At 46.0% G+C, this 23,368-nt stretch overlaps 1 protein-coding gene across 1 annotated transcript in view; it reads left to right on the forward strand.

Moving 5' to 3' along the window:
• Positions 1-23,368, forward strand: part of MLLT6 (MLLT6, PHD finger containing) — a 110,533-nt gene that overhangs the window by 44,488 nt on the left and 42,677 nt on the right. Inside the window, exon 8 of the mRNA XM_056863308.1 lies at positions 4,055-4,153. Coding sequence (XP_056719286.1) covers positions 4,055-4,153 — 99 coding nt within the window. The remainder of the gene's footprint in view (positions 1-4,054; positions 4,154-23,368) is intronic.

Genomic DNA, 23,368 nt, shown 5'->3' on the forward strand with positions numbered 1-23,368 from the left:
GGAGATTTGGGGGTCAAGCCTGGGGAGGGTGGGGTTTGGGCAAGGGAGGGACCTCATAAGGGTATAATACTATAGAATGCACCCTCCGAAGCTACAATTTACTCCAGGGAAACTGATCTCTGTCGTCTGGAGATCAGTTGTAATTCTGGGAGCTCTCTAGGCCCCACCTGAAAGTTGGCAACTCTCATAGCCAAGCATCTGTTCTCAACCACGTCTGTTCATAAGAGTAAGCTTTCTGTAACTGGAAATATCTCCCCCCCCCATTAAAAAAAAAACTAGGGAAAGTTAGGAAATCGATTTCCACCAACTACTGGCATTTCCTGCATCTGACGAAGCGACCTCTGTTCTCCGCAATATCTTCTGCCACGATAAATAGATTCGCATTTTGTGGTTTGGGCTGTGGCTAACACAGCTAGCCGTCCAGAAAAAATTATGTTAATATGGGATGCATAAGCTAGTAAGCTAAACAGAGGTAAAGGTTATGATGTATATTAATATTCTAAAAGTCAGTTACCGGTAAATGTCAGAACTACCTGGATTGTTAGCTTGTTGTTTTTACGGTTGTCATTTTAAAAGGTCTCTTTTCTTTTCAATTTTTCCCTTACGCATTGTGTGTGTGTGTGTGTGTGTGTGTGAAGTGCTGTCAAGTGGCTTCCGACTTATGGCGACCTATGAATGAATGACCTTCAAAACATCCTGTTGTTAACAGCCTTGCTCCAGGCTTGCAAACTGAGGGCCGTGTCTTCCTTGATTAGGTCTTCCTCTTTTCCTGCTGCCTTCAACTTTTCCTAGCATGATTGTCTTTTCCAGTGATTCTTGTCTCCTCATAATGTGACCAAAGTACAAAAACCTCAGTTTATTTTGGCTTCTAGGAAGAGTTCAGGCATTCAGGCCTGACGCATCGTTTTTACGTACTTGCTTTGCATTGATGTGCATTTCTTTGTTTACGTGAACTAATCTTCCCTGCACGTATTTACTGAAAAGCGTTTTCTAAAACAAAACAAAATTCAGGTTTCTGTGACTAGGGAAGTTACCTGCTGTGATCCATGCCAATCATGCATAGTCATCATTTTTGGACATGTTGCTTTGATTTGCCTAAATAATTTTGCTGATTGTGAGGAGGGGCAAAGAAATCTGCAGCATCCCTGCCTATAGGAATCCTGCAAAGGCCCCTTTCTGGCTTTCAGTGACTTTTATCGAGCATTTTCCAAGTCTGTTTCTAGGGGCCCAGGCAGGGCTGTGTGGGGGTCTGCACTAAAAATGTAGGCTGAGCTGTCCAAATTCCTTGCCAACAAAAACTAGCTTCTGCAGTCAGTAGAAATCATGGGACCTGAGTGAATTCTCTTACCTTGAGAAATGTATTCTGTAGCTTTTGCTATTTTACAGAATTCATTCGGCTTCAGCTAGTTATGGGAAGGGCAAGGACCCTCATGCCCCACCCACAACAACTGGGAAGCTTATTTCGTCAGATTCTGGCTGCTAAGATTTTGGCAAGGGTTGCCTACATGATTTTTTTTGCTTATCTGCCATCTTAAGGACTAGAAGCTTGCTTAAAAATAAAGTTGGGTTTCCTAGAATATTGGATTCTGTACTTCCACTACCCCATTCTGTACTTTTTTATTTCCGGTTTCTCTAGAACTGCGGCATATACACAATCCCAGCTTTAAGGACTACATTTTTAAACAGATGTCTTTTTCATATTGCTGATTAATGTGGCTTTCATGTAATGGTGGTAGCCGTAACACTGATACATCTTAGATGGGTAACCATTTTAGTCTGTTGTGGCAAAATAATACAGAAGTCCAGTGGCACTTTACAGGCTAACAAAATTTATTCTGGCATAAGCTTTTGTGAGTCACAGCTCCCCTCATCAAATGAATGGGAGTGTACATCCGCTCCCCCCATCATCAAGTCACAGCTGACTTGTGGTGATCCTGTGGGGTTTTCATGGCAAGGGACTAACAGAGGTGGTTTGCCATTGCCTTCCTCCGCATCGCAGCCCTGGACTTCCTTGGAGGTCTCCCATCCAAATACTGACCTGGGCTGACCCTGCTTAACTTCTGAGTCTGATGAGATCAGGCTCAGGCTATCCAGGTCAGGGCACATCCCCTTTAGGTACAATGTATTGTGCTAATGGATGTACACTCCTGTATGATAAAGTGAACTCTGACCCACAAAATCTTATGCTGGAATAAATGTTGACCACAATGGGTAGCTGGGTTACCGTAGTCTGTCAATAACAGTAGAAAAGAGCAAGAGTCCAGTAGCACCTTAAAGGCTAACAAAATTTCTGGCAGGGTATGTATGAGCTTTCCTGAGCCACAGCTCACTTCTTCAGATACAGCTAGAATGTGATTCCATCTATCCTTAAGTAAAGAAGAATGAATTAGACACACAATGGCAATGTAAATGTCAAAAGCAAGTAAATGACATTAGCAGGCGTGATTGGATTAGGTGTGATAAGCAGAGGGGTAGTAGGCATGGAGAAATTGGCATTGGTTATGAGATAGGAATCCCAGATCTCTATTTATTCCAGGAGAATACATTGTCTTGAGCTTCATTATTGGTTGTTACTTCAGCAGTCTCTCTAATCTCCCTTTGAAATCCGTTTGTAAGAGAACTGCTACTCTTAAATCAGCAACTGATTTGTAAATGTTGTAAATGTTGGAATGAATTTTGTAAGCCTTTAAATTGCCGCTGGACTTCTCTTTTATTTTCCTTTTACATTCCTTACATTCTGCGATCCAATGAGTGTATGGTTGTAGTAGAAGCTGTATAATATTGGGGGTAGGAAGGAGAATATCCAAAAGTAAGTTGCCTTACGTCAGTGTAATGTAGGCTGTGAAAAGGGACCATGTAACTTCGGTGCAAAGCCTGGCGTGCTCTTGGCGCTAAATAATGGTTAAAAAGCAGACCTAATGCCTGCCCCCATTAGGAGGTATAAGAACCTGAATGAAGAATCAAATAAGGAAATTTGATTGGCTTCTCAACAGAAAATATTCTTCATTAAATCATGGTCATCTGTGATGAGTCAGAAGAGAGATTTGTTGGGACTGAAGGCTGCAAACGCGGGGAGAAAATTATTCCGAACAGGTTGCAAGGGAGCGACACCAGAACTGAAATTATGAAAATGATGCATATGAACCAATTCCAGAGCCAGCTGGGTGACCTTGGGCAAGTTACAGCTCTGTTAGAGTTCTCTCAGCCTCATCTACATCACAGGGTGTCTGTTGTGGTGAGGGGAAGGTGATTGCAAGCCGGTTTGATTTTGCCTGAAGTGGTAGAGAAAGTCAGCATACAAAAACCAACTCTTATTCTTCTGTGCTTTCTGCAACTTTGAAATTTTAGGGAGAAGCAGCCTTTTCTCACAGATGGCTGGCAAGAAACTCTAGTTGCGTTTTCAATAGGGCTTTTGCGTGTTAAGGACACTGCTGAATCACGGACTTTTGATAATCAGGCATAGGTATTGGCATATTGAAAATCAGAAGTCGTTCCAAGAAGCAAAAGCATCCCCAAGTTTCTAGTCCTTGTGGCTTCAAAGGGTAATGCTTGGAAGATATGTGAATCGGGTTTGGCCATATAGTAGCTTTCCCCATCATGCGAAGTAAACATCTCTGGAAATCTGTATCCACTGTGCAGTCTTTGGCTGTCCAGAACTCTGAAAAGATGTGTCTTGGAATGTAGTGATTTTTAGTAGAGTCCAGGAGATGAAGTTGACCCAGGAGGGGAAGGAATTGCCCAAAGAAGCGGGTAGTTGAATGGCCTTGGCTTCCAGATTTCTGTTTCTTTAAGTTGCATCTGGCTTTATCTTATCTGAAAGTGATATGGATTGGGGAGGATCTCCTGCCAGGGTTCTGCGTACCAGATGGTTCCTGCAGCTGGAGGAGGGATAATTCCAGGCAGATGCACTGGGTGGGAAGGCTGAGAGAAGGAACCAGATTCATGGCGGCCTGGAATGAGTCCTTTGCTGGTGCCATTCCTGCCCAGCTTCCTTTTTTCACCTGCTTCTAAAAACGGGAAAACCTTGTCTGTACTTTTCATTTTTCTTTTATAGAGCCGGAAGGACAAGGAAAGACCCAAACAGAAGCACAAGAAGCGTTCGGAATCACCCACCAGTCTGACGCTGTCTTCCGCACCCGTTACCACCGAAAAGGTAATAAATGAAATGTTGCACACGAAAGGGTTCAAGCGTATGTTTGCACCATGTCTTTTACTGTGTTAGTCATCGTGATTCATATTGCATGCTTGGTGTAGAGCCAGCACGGTGTAGTGGTTAAGAGCCGTAGTTTGGAGCAGTGGACTCTGATCTGGAGAACCAGGTTTGATTCCCCACTCCTCCACATGAGCGGCGGAGGCTAATCTGGTGAACTGGATTTGTTTCCCCACTCCTACACTTGAAGCCAACTGGGTGACCTTGGGCTAGCCACACTCTCTCAGCCCCACCTACCTCACAGGGTGCCTATTGTGGGGAGGGGAAGGGAAGGTGATTGTAAGCCAGTTTGATTCTTCCTTCAGTGGTAGAGAAAGTCGGCATAGAAAAAACAACACTTCTTCATGCTTTGCACAAGGATTGTGATATTTGGTATCTGATGTGGACTTCCCTCTCCTGAAAAATGGAGGATTCCTTACTATTGTGTTTTTGTTTGTTCTTTGTAAATCAGGTTTCTAGCCCTCATGACTGTAAGGTAATAACTTGAAAAGCTGTGGTACAATGTGAGAAGCAAGTCCATGCTCTTCTCCAGAGGTTCTCTGTTTCAGTACTGTGGGTGGATCTCCGTAGCTACTAGACACACAAATGTGTTATACAAAATAAAGAAATGCCCAGCTTCTCAGCTGCAGCGTTCAGTTTTTCTCAACATACAAATTGGGTTAGTGGAGTACAGAATGAGGATTTTGCAGGCAGATTGCTTTGGAGAGCAGAATAAAAGAGAACAGTCAAGAGTTTGAGAGAGAGAGAGAGAAAGGGAAGCGGGTCTTTCCCCTACCTACCCCAAATTTGTTCCAGAGCCTAATTGCTCACATTCCCCTACCCCTCCCTATTCCCCACCACCGGCAGACTCTGAGCCCTGGGAATTTCATATTGCAGCTGTCTGCCCAGTACATAATCTTGCGGCTAAACCCTCCAGTGCTTTAAGAAGCAGGTCCTGGCTTGTTTTTGCAGCGCATGCTTCAGTTCAGGCCTCCTGTAGCATGAATAGCATAAATAGCCGAGCTCTGCTTTCAAGCCCTCTCTCTCTCTCTTTCGGCAATGCATTTGTAACCCAAGGAGAGGCGCAGGCTCCACTTCCTGGGGCCAAATCTAAGGTTACTCCTCTACATCAGGGCTGGCCCATTAGGTGAAGTAATGAAGCGCAAAGAGCCCCGTAGGAGGGAATCCGTTTCCAGTTCTGTTTTCCAAGCCTCAGGCAGCAGATTTCTGCAGGAAAACCCTTCCTTCAGTGTGTTGGCTTGTTCTTTCAGTATTTTCAGCAATTTGTTTCAGCGAGAGGCCTTTGGATCATACCGCACATGGGGTTTTTTTTTTTTTTTTTTGTTGGCTCAGCACATTAGACTGGGCTGCTGTGACCAACAGTAGGGAAGGTGGGGTTGGCTGACTGTCGGGTTGCCGACCTCCAGGTACTAGCTGGAGATCTCCTGCTATTACAACTGATCTCCAGCCGATAGAGATCAGTTCCCCTGGAGAAGATGGCTGCTTTGGCAATTGGACTCTATGGCATTGAAGTCCTTCCCCAAACCCTGCCCTCCTCAGGCTCCGCCCCCAAAACCTCCCTCCACAATGGATGAATATCACATTGACAGGCTAATAGCCTTCCGTTTGAATACTACGTGTATATACACTGAGCAACGTGATATTCATCCATTGTGACTAATTCTTGATAGTCAAAGCGATAGCGAAATGGGATTCATACCGGGTTCCCATCTCAGGGATGCTTCTGTTTGATCACAATCTCCGTTCCAGTCGCTGTTGGGCGTCTTCGACTCCACTCTGATCCACAGCTCAGGTAGATGCTCTACACCCGGAGCGGAACAACACTTACCTCGCCTTGAGCGTTTCATCAGGAGTGTGGACTCATTTTCGGGACTTTGTGTTCTGTTATCATGCCTTTTGTTATTGTGCATTGTACATTTGTGTTTCATTACCTTTTGTGATTCATTGCCTTTTGGTATTTATTATATATCCAGTTAGTCATCTGTGCTGTTCTTGCTTTTCTTACAACCCTCCAGATGGGGCCTGGAGATCTCCCAGAATTACAACTGCTATCCAGACAGTAGAGATCAGTTCCCTTGCAGAAAATGGCTGCTTTGGAGGGTGGACTCTATGACCTTGTACGCTGCTGAGGTCCCTCCCCTCCCCCAAAGCCTGCCTTCCTCAGGCTCCACTCCCAAAATCTCCATCAGTTTCCCAACTCAGAGTTGGCGACCCTGGGAGGCTCCCCTGCTGCGATCCCAAGAACGCTTTCCTGGGAGTAAGCCCCATGGAATAAATTAGGTTTGAGTTGACTGATTTAGGATTGCTTCTAGTATGCTGAAGTGGAGACCATGTAATGAATCCGAGCATAGCAACCGTAGCAATATATGTGTGTCCTCCTTGTTGCCTGTTTGTCCAAACTTCTTGGTTGTGCAACGTGCCGTTTGTGTGGTGTTCCCACCACCAACACAACACAAAGCAACACTAATACATTGCAACTATGATGGTACCAAAATAATAGGAACAGGAAAGGGAGGTAACGCCAATATTGGGTGAAGGACAGAATATGGACATGGTATAGGGTTGCTGCCCTGACCTGGATGGCCCAGGCTAGCCTGATCTCGTCAGATCTCAGAAGCTAAGCAGGGTCAGCCCTGGTTAGTATTTGGATGGGTGACCATCAAGGAATACCAGAGTTGCTGTGCAGGGGAAGGCACTGGCAAACCACCTCTGATAGTCTCTTGCCATGAAAACCCCAAAAAGAGGTCGCCATAAGTCGGCTGCGACTTGGCGGCACTTTACACACACACATGATGGTACTCTAATGAAGTCTTGTTACTGGGTTGGATCCAACCAGCTTTTTCTGTTGGTGAAAAAGGAAGGAGGGGCCAAGGCTTATTGGTAGAGCATCTGCTTGGCATGCAGAAGGTCCCAGGTTCAGTCCCTGGCATCTCCAGTTAAAGGGACTAGGCAGGTAGGTGATGTGAAAGACCCCTGCCTGAGAACCTGGAGAGCTGCTGTTGGTCTGAGTAGACAATACTGACTTTGATGGACTAAGGGTCTGATTCAGTATAGGGCAGCTTCATGTGTTCATTTGATCAAGAAGGAACCACCCAGAACCAGTGTGTTGGGGATCGTGGCACCTGCATGGACAAAAGCTACGTGGGACGGGAGTATAATCAGGAAGGCCACTGGCCAAAATTGAGTAAAGAGAGCTAGCTGAATCCAACCCGATATTCTGACACACAAAATGTCATTTTACTTATAGTCTTCCAAAGTGTTCCTCATTTTGGAGCTCTTCAAGTGGCAACCCTATTTATGTGTTACATGAGATGGGATTGCAACAGGTATGGATTTTAGTTCACTTGCGTCGAAAGAGGCCGTAAGCAGGAGAAGTCTCTAGCAGGAGTCTGAATACTGGTTCTCGTTGGTTTCTATCTCCATAGGTGCTGGCAGTGTACAAACGACAACTACAAAACTGTAAATATGATCTAGGGGGTTGAGCTCATGATTTACCTGCCTTCTCAGCGACTCTCTTGGTTATCATGTTTGCACAATTACTGGGGGGGAAACGGCCATCTGTTCAGCAATCGTATCCACTTTAATTAAACCGGATTATTTTAATTGGATTTAGCCCCTTCTTAATATGAATTTAGAGAGTTCCAGGTTGGTTTAGCGTCACTCTGTTCCCTGAGGCTTTGTCCAGAAGAGGCCTAATTGCCTCTTTTATTTCTCCCCCCCCACACACACATCTTGAAGTTGCTTCTGTTTAACTTGGGCTGTTGCCGCACTAGGTATTTCGAGCGATGTATTAAGAGTTTGAAAATGTTATAAAAAATACTGTTCACACTTTCTATGTATTATCACCAATGTATTAAGAGTTTGAAACTGTTATAAAAAATACTGTTCGCACTTTGTTTGGCCCCTTTAGCTGTGAAGACGTCTTCCAACCATTTTTTAGCCGTGGCATCGGGGGTTACCGCACTAGGTATTCCCAGCGATGTATTAAGAGTTTGAAAATGTTATAAAACACTTTAAAAGGGTTTTTGGATACCACGGCTTATAAATGGTTGGAAGACGTCTTCACAGCTAAAGGGGCCAAACAAAGTGTGAACAGTATTTTTTATAACATTTTCAAACTCTTAATACATCACTGGGAATACAAGTGCGGTAACCCCCATCCAAAAACCCTTTTAAAGCGATGTTTTTTATAACATTTCCAAACTCTTGATACATCGCTGGGTATACCTAGTGCGGTAACAGCCTTGGTTCAGTTTAAAAAGTTGTGTACTCGCCCTGAACAAGGGGACGTTAAGGTGGAGGGGCAGGGTACAATTTCAACCAGTTGTTATCTGGGTCTTTCACAAGCTGGCAGCCCCTTGATTATCACGAATTAGTTTAAGGGCTGGGAAGCATCTTGACATTTGGGATAAACATAAATCATGGATAATTTGGGGAGAGGCCTTTCCCCTTTCATTCATTTGTGGAGGCTCGTTAGCAGAATTTACAAGGTGGTTTTGAGGTGAGGTCCAATTGGTGGGGACAGACTGCAGGTTTTTGTAATGTGCAAACATCCCAGGCCAGCAGTTAGGAACTACGAAGTACACATTTGAGACAATCTGGCCACCCTCTGGCCACCGGGGATGTCCCATCTTGTAGTGCTTGAATTACAGGAGGGGCCACGCCCCCCACACCTTTTGTGACAGCCCTCCTCTTCTGCCTCTGCAAAGGATTCTGAACCCTGACCAAATACAGCTTTGAGCCCCAGTAGCCCTGACCCAGATAGGCTAGGTTAGAATCATAGAATTGGAAGGGACCACCAGGGTCATCTAGTCCAACCCCGGCACAATGCAGGAATTTCACAAGTACCTCCCTCCCCACACCCCCAATGGCCCCCTACTCCATGCCCAGAAGATGGCCAAGATGCCCTCCCCTTCATGATCTGCTTAAAATCATTGAATCAGCATTGCTGACAGATGGCCATCTAGCCTCTCCCTAAAAACCTAATCTAGCCTGATCTCGTCAGGTCTCAGAAGCTAAGCAGGGTTGGCCCTGGTAAGTATTTGGATGTGAGGCCACCAAGGAATTTCAAGGGTTGTTATGCAGAGGGAGGCAATGGCAAACCACCACTGAATATCTCTTGCCTCGGAAACCCTACAGGGTTGCCATAAGTCGGCTGCAACTTGACAGCACTTTACACACACATGCCTGACAAAAACCCCAGCCCCCATTTGTTGTCCACATTGGGCCCAGAGGGGTTACAGAGGAATTAGCCAGGGTTTGACCTCACAGGGGAGTATGTGTCAGTGGTTAGAACCTGTGTCACTGCTCCTTCGCCCCTTTCTGTTCTGAAAACATAGACTCTGCTTAACACTTTGTTGCCAACGAGAGGTATTTGTGGAACGTTAACCTAACCACAAAGTGAAGAACAGCCTGCTTTCGAGGGTGTATGACAATTACATGCATACGTGCGCAATGTGGGTTGGATCCAGCCAGTGAAAAAGGAAGGCAAGGTCCCTTTTGGCCACCGTCAAAGGGTACAGCAAAAGTCATGCAGGATGGGGGCCGTGGTTTGGAGGGCAATTGGGAAGCACTGGGGGTGGGGAGAGAGAAGCTGACTAGATCCTACCCTATATTTGCACTATGTGACCTGAAGGTTATATCAGAATATAAAAATGGGCATGCTGGTGGGTTGAATCCAATAACTATGTTGGCAACATCCTGTCTACTGATAAATTGCGCTTGTTGCAGCAAAAACAGCGAAGTGTTTTGGGATGCATTCATTATGGCATGAAGTAATAAGTTCCATGGGTAGTTTAATGTGTGTGTGTGTGTGTGTGCTGGCCATTGGCAGTAACAAATAAACAAACGTGTGTGTGTGTGTGTAAGTGCTGTCAAGTCGCTTCCGACTCATGGTGACCCTATGAATGAAAGTCCTCCAAAATGTCCTATCTTTGACAGCCTTGCTCAGATCTTGCAAATTGAGGACCGTGGCTTCCTTTATTGAGTCAATCCATCTCTTGTTGGGTCTTCTTCTTTTCCTGCTGCCCTCCACTTTTCCTAGCCTTACTGTCTTTTCTAGTGACTCTTGCCTTCTCATGATGTGACCAAAATACGACAGCCTCAGTTTAGTCATTTTAGCTTCTAGGATCAGTTCAGGCTTGATTTGATCTATAACCCATGTGTATATATATATATATATATATAAGTGTATATGTATATATACACTTGCATACACACACACACACACACACACACATGCAGAGTGGAAAGGGAGAGGGAGGAGGGTGTGTATGTTTTTAACAAAGAAAGGCCAAAAGGCCAAAGCAATATAGGAGGTTCTTCTGTCAAGTACAAATGAGATCCTGTCAGAAAAGAGTAAAAGATCCAGTCCTGGGTAGGTTACACCCACTCCGAACTGGCAATGAATAGGCTAAGGAAGTTTAATAGCTCCGGCAAGACCTAAAGAGGGGCAATTAGTTTCTGTTCTCCGCTGGCCGCTCCCAGCCCTTATTGAGCGGGATCATATCAAGCTCGCACAAGAATTTCAGCTTCGCAGCGGAGTCCCCTTGGCAACTTTTGTTTCTTGTTGAAATGTAGAAACTCCCAAGGTTGCTTTTGCACACTGAAGGTTGTCTGTATGGCTCCCGTCACTGCTGAGAATGCAGAGGCGTCGCAGTAGCAATGGAGTACCTGCATGGTGGGTTTCCCTGCATGTTCCCTGCATCAGTCCCAGGTGATTGCCGGCCCCCCTATCTGTGCCACCATAGGGGTCTTTTCCCCTATTAATGGGAAATTGACTGTAGCCTGCAATAAAGAAAATGGTGAAGGTATGGTGAAGAAGAAGAGGAGGAAAAAATGGTGCTTGTGTGGGGAAGAAGAGGAGGTTTTTATATGCCGATTTTCCTCTCCCCACAACAGACATCCTTTGAGGTAGGTGGGGCTGAGAGAGCTCTAAGAGATCTGTGACTAGCCCAAGGTCACCCAGCTGGCCTCATGCGTAGGAGTGGGAAAACAAATCCAGTTCACCAGATAAGCCTCCGCCGCTCATGTGGAGGAGTGGGGAATCGAACCTGGTTCTCCAGATCAGAGTCCACTGCTCTTAACCCCTACACCACGCTGGGAAAATCTGCACTTCCCCATCTGCGTGGCATCTATCCTGGTTTGACCACAGCCTTTCACCAAAAGCAAAACAAAAAACGCCAAAATAGGTTTAGGAAAGATGGTAGCAAAGCAGACAAGTTGCCCAAATTCATCACAATGCCATGTGGAAGCTCTTTGGGGAAAAATACAGAAATAAGGACACACCAGAGTTTGAGACCCAAGCCAAACCAAAATACCAGTGTAGAAGAAATCCAGCTCTCCCTGTACATTCTGTAAGCTTTGGCCCACAAATGCGTAGGCCACTGTAAATGTGTTACTTTTCAAAATGCTGTAGGACTCTTAGTTGCTTGTATACTGATAACAGTACAAGAGATGCCTTTGTGAGGAATTCTGTCCGCAGGGCGTGGGAATATCTGTGTCCTGTTGTTGGTCCCTAGCGATCAGCGATCATAGGTCTGTGAACATGTGCAAAAGTTTAAGTGATGAACCCTGGTGATATACCAAAGCTGCACATTTGGTGGCCAGCACACTTTGGAGAATCTCAGCTGTGCTTCTAAGAGTTGTAGGAGAAGCGTGCTGGGATGGGAGTGTTGAAGCCCCTTTGCAACTTTTCCCTCCCGCCCCCCATATGGCAAGCATGCACCCAGAACCGCAGCTGGGGGAAAAACGGGCGGGAAGGAAGATTACGGGAGAAAAAAAAGAAAGGCAGGCGGAGCGCTGTCTCTTTCCTTCCGCCCCAACCCATTTTGCAGGATGGGAGTACAGCCAGATTCACAGGCACGGGCTGGCTGTTGAACATTTAGTTCTAGCCCTAGACAATAGCCTTTTTACCCAGACGTTGATGGGGCTTTGAAAGAGGGATGTGAAGAGGCTGCAGGTAACCGTGTGTATTTCCAAAGCAAAATTCAGATGCCAAGGCCACGTCATGCCTTTTGTTAGGGCCAACGAAAACATTGTAAAGGCTTTTGTTCTCCAGATTTCTTCATCAGGCTGGATGTTTTAGAGTAATGGCGGGGGGAGATGGTTCGGGCCATGACCAGGTCTTGATCATAGTCTGAGGGGGGGAAAAACCCTTAAAAAACATCCTGATGTTGAGGGTCTGGAACCCTCAAAAGCTCTCACAATGTTCTGTGTCATTTGGGTTGGCCCTAACAACAAAATATTATGTGACTTCTGTTTGTAGATTTTGCTTGGGATGTTCACCTACGTCCCTTTTTCTGTAGGCCCGGGATAGCCCAATCTCTTCACATCTCAGAAGCTAAGCAGGACCGGCCCTAGTCAGTATTTGGACAGGCGACCAAGGAATACCAAGGTTGCCACACAACGGCAGGCAGCAGCAACCCCCTCTGAACATCTCTTGCCTTGAAAACCCTACAGGACCGCAATAAGTCAGCTGCGACTTAACAGCAAAAGAAACAAAACGTGACTTTTGTTTTTAGATTTTGCTTGGGATGCGCAGCTTTCGCTGTAGGCAAACAGGCTTTGTAGGTTTTTATTTTTTTTAAAAGCCCTATAAAACCTGTTTGACCAGATGAGACATGTGTACAGTACAGGTAGCAAAGCCTCACTCAAGGTGCTTCAAGTGAGAACTGTTTTCTTAAGCTTTCCATGGGTTAAATTTTATTTGAGGCTCACACAGAGCTTGGATCAGGGCCGTGTGTTTGGGCAAGATTGACGTTTGACTTCTTTGTGCTGCATGGTTTCCTCAAAATACATCCATTTTGAAGGAGTTGTGAGCCATGGCAGGGCTTCTAGCGTCCAGTGCTAATGAATCATATGCGCACTTTCTCTCTAAACCTGCTGTTTATCAGGGAAAGATCTCAAATTTTAGCATTTGGAGAGAGAACGAATCATTCTTCCATCTCTCGTTTTCCCTCTGGTTTTCCCTAATAACAATCTTACAGTCTGCTGTGATGTCCATTTTTAGACATTATAGGGCCAACCATGGTTCTTCCAAGGTACTTTACACACACACACACACTGGTATAGCTCTGAGAAGCTTGGAATGGGTTAAAATTGGCCATTAAGAGAATTACTCGGCAGCACAAGACAACCTGTTAAGAGGCCCAGAGTGGGAACTGGAAACAGCGGGAGATCTCGGCAGGTCAGGACAAAGGTGAGGCCGCGGAGATGTGAGAGAGGCCCAGGAGAGAGTTGTGAGAGTACGTGTTAGAGACAGGTCAGGATTACATGGAATTAGTGAAATTTCTCCTTGGGGCCTGGGAAAGGTTTCTGAATGAGCACGTTCTGGATAAGAGAAGCAAACGCAACTCTTCCGCAGTCGGAAGACTTGGAGTAAGCAAGTGCAGTTTAGTGTGGGAGGCAGGTGTGTGCCCACACAAATGACAGCATTTTGATTTTTTTAAAATGACCAGTTTGTTGTCGTTGCTGTTGTTTTGGAAGCATCGTCGGACATGGAGCTTTATGGAGGTTGCTTCCTCTTGGGGATTTTCCCTTGCCCAGAATGCAAGGAGCCTCCAAATTAAATAGGAATGTCCCTGCTTAATCGGACCAGTGGTCCACCTACTCGGGCATCCTGTTTCGCCCAGCAGCCAGCGAATTCCCCTGGAGGACCAACAAACAGAGCATAGAGGCCCAGGCCTCTCTCTTATGTGGACTCTAATCTGCAGAACCAGGTTTGATTCCCCACTCCTCCACATGAGCGGCAGAGGCTAATTTGTTGAACTGGGTTTGTTTCCCCACTCCTACACATGAAGCCAGCTGGGTGACCTTGGGCCAGTCACACACTCTCAGCTCCACCTACCTCACAGGGTGTCTGTTGTGGGGAGGGGAAGGGAAGATGATTGTAAGCCGATTTGATTCTTTCTTAAGTGGTAGAGAAAGTTGGCAAATACAAAACCAACTCTTCTTCTTCTTCCCTAGTGTCGCCTCCTAGCACTGGGATCCAGTGGGCGACTGCCTCCGGAAATGGAGGTTCCCTTTTAATCGCCACCCTTCCTGGGGCTTTCCTCTTGAAACTGGATCAAAGGGAGGGGAGCTCCTTTGACCTGGCTCAAAGGTGGAACTGCAGAAGGGCTGCAGATGTGGGGGGCCAAATGGACGTTCCCACTGCTGCCACTAGGATGAGGGGCGTTGAGCTACGGGCTGCCTTTAAAATGGCAGAGCTGAGCATTGCATTTCCTCCCTCATTTTTTTGTCTATATTTTTTATTTTTCAAAACAAAACGTAGAAACATACACATTACTACATTATGTTGGAGATGACTTGTTCACCTCTTAATCGTGGAGTTTTTCCTAAGTCTGGTGAAATTGCCCTGTATTTACATTAGTTGTATACCCCAGCTTTACGCAGGGCTTTCTCCTCAGCCAGATTTAATGTACTGCCATCAGCTTTATTAAGTGTTCGTTATCTTGGTGTTCCCCTCTCTAATAGACTTTGCCCTTGTTCAAACGAACAGGTTGAAACTATCCAACATGTTTTCTTCCGGCGCCCCTTTTATCAAACGTTACGCTTAAAATTCTATCTTTACTCAGATTGAGGGATTTCCTAATTATCTAATGGTTCGCACACTTCTTAATAATCAGGACCCTAATATTGTAGAAACCGTGGCTAACTGTCTTGTTGGTATGATTGCAATTCGTTCTGCCCTACAATAGCTTTCGATGTGTTCTATTGTATTCTGCCAAAATGTTGTTATGCCAGTAAAGGTTCCTGAACTGAACTACATTTCAATTTTTAACTTCTTTGATCCACACTTTTCTATAATCTCATATTTTCATATCTAATTACACCTTTGTTACTTAAATTTTTGCATTCCGTTTCTGTCATTAATTTTGGCTATATGATTAAATAATAGATTCAATTTTTCATAAAATTTCAGAAATTGATCTATTATGTACTAAAGGTGTTAGTTTTGCGGATTATAAAAACCAAGTCTTCTTCTTAAATCCCCACCTGCCCCACAGCTGATGAGAGCTATGCAGGATGTGGGGCATTCAGGGTATGGGCACCTTCTGTGCCACGGCTAAGCAGGCAGTTCTGATGGCTGAGAGCCCTACTCCACTGGTTTTCAGGCTGTGGAGAAGCAGGCAGTGGGTCTTGGGTTGGTCACCTGGCATGTTTGGGTTAATCGTCAACCCGGGTTACCCAAGGGTGTTGTTTTGCACAGCTTTTATTTACTTATTTACTTCCCTGTGTTTCTCTCCAGTGGAGACTCAATGCATCTTACATCCTTCTCCTCTCCTCCCTTTTATTCTCACTACAACCCTGTGAGGTAGGTCAGCCTGAGAGTGTGTGACTGGCCCAAAGTCACACAGCTGGTTTCCATGGAGAAGTGAGGATTTGAACCTGGATCTCCCAGATCTTAGTCTGACAATTCAACCACAACGCCCCACTGGCTCTTTTACTGTACTTTCTCTGGTTGGATTTCCCGAAGATGTTCTTACTGCTCAAGGTACACCGTTTTTGAGTGTCATGTTGAACCAAGCCTAGGAAACCTTAACGGTTACCTTCCCGTCGTGTGTCTCAGGAAACCACCCCCAGACAAATGGCTTGGTGGAGTCGTTCAGCCACACCCTGAAACAGATGTTGTGCAAATTCATGCAAGCAGTCCCCCCAACAATGGCTTTTAGGCTCTTAATGTTTGCAATGTACACAGTACCACACACATAGTTAGAGTTCTTAACCTTTGAGTTTTTTGTGTGAGTAGAGTTATCAGTGAGGTCTGGTATGAGAAGGATGGGCAAAAACAAGAAACCTCAGCTCACTCCACGTTTGAACCTATTCTGGGCCTTAGGGCTAAGTTCAGCAAATGCCAATCGTTCAGCAAATGCCAAACTCCTGGTGGTCCCTGGCACAAAGAGTATCTGGGTTTTTTTTGGCCCTGGCACCGGCCTGGTGGAACTCCCTTTCCAATGAGACCAGGGCCCTGCGGGATCTTAAAGCTTTCCGCAGGGTCTGCAAAACAGTTGTTCCACCAGGCCTATGGTTGAAAACAGCTACGGTTTTATATTTGTGCTGGCCTCCCCCCCCCCCTTTCTACTGCAGTCATATTATCGATGGAATTAGGGACCCTGGCTGCTTGAGAGTTGTAGTGGTTTTAAGGCATGAGTGCCATCTATTAGTTATTTTTTGGTTTAAAAGTTTTTTGCTAGTTTATGGTTTTATTGAGGATTATTTTGTTGTATTTAGCAGAACTTGTATGGTTTGTATGTTGTTAGCCGCCCTGGGGCTGGCTTTGGCTGGGGAGTGAGGGTGGGGTGCAAATCTAACAAAACAAATAAATAAAGTAAATAAGTTGGCTTATTGATGTCTTTTGGCACTAATTGTTAAAGTCCACATGAGATCCACAGAGCCAAAAGTATGAAATATGAAGTAAACGGAAGCTTTCGCTATAATAAAAAAGCATATCAAAGAGATTATGTTAGCACATCTTTTCGTGATCGTCGCATTTGCTCATCTCAGTTTTTTGGAATACCACCTCCACGTGGCTTGTCCCCCTATACCTATTTTTTGACAATTCCTCGTCTCTCTACAACCTTCTTTTTAGCTAGATTAAACGCTAACCCTTCTATGGTTTTGCAGGGTAGATTTTTGAACCTACCATATTCGAAAAGGACTTGTCCGTGCTCTTCCGGTTCCATCAGTTCACTAGCTCATGTGCTCTTGGAATGTTGTTTCTATGAGGATCTTAAGTCACGATATATTTCTCCTCTTTTAATAGATAAATCTAAAACCTCTGTGTCTGATATAATGCCTTTTTTATTAAGTGACAGGGATCCTAAGACTGCACTGGCAGTGGCAAAATTTATATCAGTCCTAATATCCCCCAAACAATAGATGTAAAACTATGCTGCTCAAGATCAATGGATCAAAGAGCTTCTAAGGGAAAAGTAAGGAAAGGAAAAGTATGAAGCACAGGCTGGAGAATTTGAATTGGGTGCTGGGTTTCCTGCTCCTAACCACCTCAGCATCAGAACTGTGTGCTCACTGGTAAAGTCCGTATAAATACTGTGACACCCATGGATCCTGTAGACTGTCTAACTCTTTGAAACTGTGGCATGGGAAGGAAGCTGTAGTCTCACCACTCACAGGAAAGACGGACCTGGGGCCTTGGGATCGGAGCCAAGAGAGAAAATGAGGCCGGATGTGTGTCGGGGAAGAGGAAAAATCTGTGGCTTCCCAACCACAGTTTCCCCAAAACTGCTATGGGTATGATCTTTCAGGAAAGCCTGCACCAAAGCAAGTTTGGGAAAGATCACGGTGGAGCCGGGGGAAACCCCCAAGGTGAACGTTCGACCACAAGATGACGTTATAGAGAAACCCTAAAAAGAACTGCTGCTGTTTTATAGGGTTGGGGAGGGGGATGCAGAGCAAATCCTCCATGTGGAAGTAATCTACTTCTCCTTGGTCACCTATTGACGGATCTATTGGGGGGAAACGAACCATCCCAACATTAAAGTGCACCATATCCAGTCATTTCGAGCCGCATGAACTTCCTTATCTCACGCTGCTCGTGCGCGTGCCAGATTTCAACTGAACGGTTCATTGTACAAATGAAGGCCCGTAAGGTGGGCTTGGGTGGCAACAGTTTCACAGCGGGGATCACCTCCTACTATACCTGATCTCTGAACTTTCTCCCAAGGAGGATTGATTGATTCTGTCACCGAGAGGGAGGACTTGGCAGTCTGTTAAGCTGTCAAGGCCTCCAGGTAGTATGCAAAGGGCTCTCCATGTACACATGCCTGACCACCACCACCCCAACTGCTTCCTTTGGTGACCCAGGCACCAACATGGATATTTATCCTGGCAGTCTGAGAATGCCCTAGGGTACCACAATCTTAGGGTTGCCAACCTCCAGGTGATGCCTGGAGATCTACTGCTTTTACAACTCATCTCCAGCCGATAGAGATCAGTTCCCCTGGAGGAAATGGCCGCTTTGGCAATTGGACTTTATGGCATTGAAGCCCCTCCCCAAACGCCGCCCTCCTCCGGCTCCGCCCCAAAAACTTCCCACCAATGGCGAAGAGGGACCTGGGAACCCTACACAATCTTCACAAAACAGGAAAAAAAGGGGGAAAGAAACCCAACCTAAAAAACTAGAAGCTGGGTACCCAAGGTTGGGTGGAAAAGATAAAATAATATAATCGAGAAATATATTTTTTATTTTAAGGTACTAAATCAGGATTAAAAACATTTACAATGCTAAAACATGGCACAATGATAGTCTTAAACTGCACATTATATGCGTTTCGGCCCACAGGCCTTTCTCAGCGGTATAAAACCCATATAACACGTCACCCCATGGGTCAGGAATGACCCGCTGCTTGCACAGGGGACCTTTACTTTTACCTTTATTTAACACACACAAGTATTTACAAATATATCAAGATATACAGACAACTATGTACCTGCCCAGGCATGTGTGTAGGGTGTATAATAAATTTCAAATTATAAAGCTCTCTAGTTAGAGTTCCTGGAATTTGTTCTACGCTGGGCTGTATTGGTCTCCAGGTAATACAACCTTCCTGAATCCATTGGCCTCCCATTTTTGTTCACTTCCTGCAAGAGGTTGTAGGACAACCGTTTTTAGTGTGGCTTCTTTGGAGGGGATCTTGCTGGAAAAGATTGTAGCTGCTTCTTCAGAGCCGTGGGGAGAGCTCTTTTCCCCTCCCGCCCCCCCCTTCCTACCCCAGTATTCTCCTGGCGCATGCTAGAGCAATTAAACTCTCTCTTTCATCACCCGTGGAGTTGCCCGGTTCACGGAGCTGTCTGGAGCTGACATGCTAAGAAGATTATTCTCAAGGTCTCCGGGAAACTTAAAACCTGGCTGCTTAGGTTGGCTTGTGGACAATTAACCCACTGTTTTCCCAAACACCCGCGCACAATAAGCCAGTATGAAATTTTGGGACCTGCGAAGAGGGGCAGGGAAGAAAAAAGGACAGTGGTAGCTCAAAGTCATTTGGTACCTCAGGTAGAAACGGGCAAGGAAAACAGCAACCCATAAGCCATATAATATTCATACAGCAAGTATTCATACAATCCATCAGCAAGTCCTCTAGTGCTGGTCTGATTGAAATGAACTGTGCAAGAGGACAGTGGTCCATTGAGCCGGAGTGGGTCATGTTATGTAGAGGGTGGGCAAGCCAGTGTGAGAGCGTGGTGCAATGGTTAAGAGCGGTGGACTCTGATCTGGAGAACTGGGTTTGATTCCCCACTTCTCCACATGAGCGGTGGACTCTAATCTGGTGAACCGGGTTGGTTTCCCCAATCCTCCACTTGAAGCCTTCTGGGTGATCTTGGGCCAGTCACAGTTCTCTCAGAACTCTCTCAGCCCCACCTACATCACAAGGTGTCTATTGTGAGGAGAGGAAGGGAAGGAGATTTTAAGCCAGTTTGATTCTCCTTAAAAGGTAAAGAAAGTCGGCTTATAAAAACCAACTCTTCTTCTTTTTCCTCCTTCTTCCTCCTCCTCCTTCTCCTCCTTCTCCTCCTTCTTCTTCTTCCTCCTCCTCCCCCTCCTCCTCCTCCTCCTCCTGCTGCTGCTGCTGCTGTCTTCCTTCAGGGCAGCTCTCCCTGACTGTGCTTATCAGTGATTTATAGCAACAGGAACAGCAACCTGGAATTTTGTTGGTGTACAATAAAAATGTGAGAGCCAGCATGGTGTAGTGGTTAAGAGCAGCAGACTCTGATCTGGAGACCCGGGTCCAGTTCCCCACTCCTCCACATGAAGCCTGCTGGGTTACCTTGGGCTAGTCACAGTTCTCTCAGAACTCAGCCCACGTGGAGGCAGGCAGTGGCAAACCATCTCTGAACAAATGTCTCTTGCCTTGCAAACCCTACGGGGTCGCCATAAGTCAGTTGTGACTTGACGGCACTTTCCACCACCACAATAAAAAATGTATGTGTTAAATTGTGAGCTAAGTTAACCCTTTTTTGGCACTGGTGACGAAGCAGTCTTGTGAATGTGGAAATGTACTGTGCAGGCCACCCCACCAGTGGCAAAACTGGCGTCTCGAGAACTTGCAGCTCTACAGAGCTTCATGCTCTCAAGATGTGTTGGGGGTGCTTGGGAGAGAAGACTTCTCATGAGAAGATGTAGAAATCCGCCTACAGAAAGCAAACAGAAGATGCTTTCTCCTTTCAGCATCTGGGCGCATCTAAATTCATCAAGATCTCTGCGGCCTTAAAAAATGGACAGGAGTGAGCGGTCTCGTTTGTACCCAGCGCTGAAAAGAGGAGGAGGCGAGCTCATAGCCCTTGGCTTGCAACTCGGTGCCAACTGTGCCAATCGGAGCTTTGATTGGCTGGGAAAAGGAGAGTTGGGTGCACAGTTGCTAAGGCAGCCGGGTTGGCATTCTATGCCAGTATGCAAATACGTAGGTGATTACAAAGCCTTTTTAAAAAAGCCAAACTAGTTCCTTGCTTTTGAAACCACCTGATCTGGTAAAAGACTGAGAGAAATGGTTCCAGCCCTGTTTTTGGCAGATCTGCCTGTCTCCTTCTACTCTTTCTTTATTGCTTTCAGACCTCCAAAACAAAAGAAAAAGGATAGCGCGGAGCTGGAGAAAGTGTAGGAAAGGGAAACGGAAATGATTGAGAGGTTTCCAGCACCTTCCCTAAGAGGAAGAGTTTTTAAAGTTTTAGCTTGGAAAAATATTGATGAGGGAGGGAGGGAGAACACGATCGTCATTTATAAAATCACGTGCAAGGAGTGGGTAGGGAGGTTATTTTTCCTCAGTCTCTCATAATACTAAAATTCAGGATCACCCAGTGAAATGGATGTACGGAGTTCATTTCTTTATTTACAGAAATGGAAGATGCCTCTAAATGTAAGAAAGCTTTTTTTAAAGTTATACATGAAAAGTTTTTTATTACCGTGTGTGTGTCAATTCAGGGTACAGAGGTGGTTTGCCATTGTCTGCCTCTTATTACTGTACATATCTGTAAATTGTATGCAAATTGAAGATGGACCCCCCCATTTTAACGGCATTTCTGGGGGGGGGGGCTAGTCTTCCTTTCAGATAAAGAGAGTAGCTCAGAACTTCAGTTTCGGCCAGGGAGGCCAGGATAGAAATTTAAAGTAATAAATAAATAAATACAGCACACAGTTAGACTCGCCATTATGGCTGGATCTGAGCAGATATGCTTGGCTTCATCCGGGGCTGTTTTAATGTACCCCTTTTAATGTACCCATTTGCCCCGAGGACGTGGCAGATTGTGTGGCAAAAATCCCCCTCTGGCACTTGTAGTGCTCCTTGAAGAAAATGCAGAATCTGACCCTCCTTGCATTAACTCATCTCTCTGGGAACTGTTATAAATCTATAAATTAATGCCAGTAAATGCAAAAGATGTCCCTTCAGCCAGGACCAAAGGGTTTGGCATCCATAGGTGGTACTTCTACCACCCTTGACCTGCATTGCTGATTGTGGAAGGAAACTTGAGGGGTCCTTACAGTGGTAGTTCTCTTGCCACTTTCAATCCAGTTCCCGTTTGTCTTTGAACTGAGGCTTGCATTAGAATGAGAGGGTAGAATGGACCGTGCCCCTTTTGCCCACTGTCATCCCCTCACAGATTCCAGGGGTGATCTTAGGCAGCGGGCACCCAGGGCAGTTTCCCTGGGCCTCATGCAGGTGGAGCCTCCACCGCCCCTGCACCCATGGTGCCCCAAAGCTGCCCATGTGGCGCAGGGAGGCGGCATCCAGCCAGCCAAGCCTCCCCACAAAGCTGCCTGCGTAGTGCAGAGAGTAGGTGCTGAGCCCCCCATGAAGCCACCCGCATGGCATGAGGAGGAGGCACCCAGCCAGCCAGTCGCCAAAGCTGTCTGTGCAGCTTAGATAGAAGGTGCTTAGGTGGCTGGCTCTTCCTCCTTCCTTCCTTGATGGGGGGACACAGTGATTTGGGGCCCCAGACACACTATGACCTCTTTTGCATTTTCACAACATGTTTTCCTGCTGTGCTTTTGGAGAGCTGGTAAAGGTGTTTAAAAGAAATATGTATCAGTAATACAGCATTATGCATTACAGTGCTATAGCAATGCATTATAGTGCTATAGCATATGCATTATAGTGCAACAGCAAATGCGTGACGAGAAGAACAAAAGAGGGTGTGCGTGGCTATTTGCCGTGGCAGCCGTCACCACCTCACCTTTGTAGAGCCAGTGAGGAGTCACTGTGGAGGACGTGTAGAGTGGAGAAGTCGGGGGCGGGAGGGGAGGAGGAAAGTGTGCAGGAATGTGTGGAAGTTCTGTCACAATTGCAATCATAGCAACAACGAAACATCCTCTCCATGTGGAAGTACGTGGAATAGAGAATTAGCACACCAGGGACCAAAACATGAGCCTGCTGTTTTCTACTTGCATGGGGGTTTCTTTCATAGAGCGGGGAGCAAATCTTTTTTCGGAAAAAAATGTGATTTCCCCAACTGCGGCCTGCATAGTTTGTTCCGTGTTGCTGCATCAGCATTCTGGTACCTCTGTGTAGGTCAGAGCTTGGCTTCTGCTGCCTTTTCCTCAGTCCTGGATTCTTCCCTGTCCCCCGCCGCAAACTTTCTGATTGCTCGCTGACAGACATTCGATACAGGGCCGCAGATGGGAGACCTTCCAACATCTGGCTCTTTAAATCCAAAGCCAGCCTATGTGCTCTCTGTCTCTCTCCCCCCTGCAGCGGTTAGCATTCCCTCCCGTCTACATAATTCAGGTCAGGAGGCTGCGATGGAGGAAAAGACATATTTTAATTGGATGCTCTCCTGCCATGGGCGGAGCCCCTCCTGGGTTTCCCAGTGTCACTGGAGGTTCCAGCTGACCTAAATCTTTTCGGGATATAAAACTAGTCGGAGGAGATTTATGGAGGGCCCAGCTGCCCTGGGAAGTCACCCTCCCCTGGCAAACCTGAACCGCTCTGTGCCCTGATTTCAAATAGGCATGGACTGCGATTGTGCCTGCACAGTTGTGGGAAAGGGGGAAGCACTCTGCACATGCTCAGAGGAGCTGTCTTCCTGATTACTGGTGCATGTGTTTCAGAATACTGTTCCTGGCCCTGGGAAAAAGTTGTAGAGCTGTTTCCCAGTGCGTATTACACCATTGCCCACTCACACACATAATACACCCATGATTTG

This window comes from Euleptes europaea, chromosome 18, assembly GCF_029931775.1.
Source record: "Euleptes europaea isolate rEulEur1 chromosome 18, rEulEur1.hap1, whole genome shotgun sequence".
NCBI classification, from domain to species: domain Eukaryota; kingdom Metazoa; phylum Chordata; class Lepidosauria; order Squamata; family Sphaerodactylidae; genus Euleptes; species Euleptes europaea.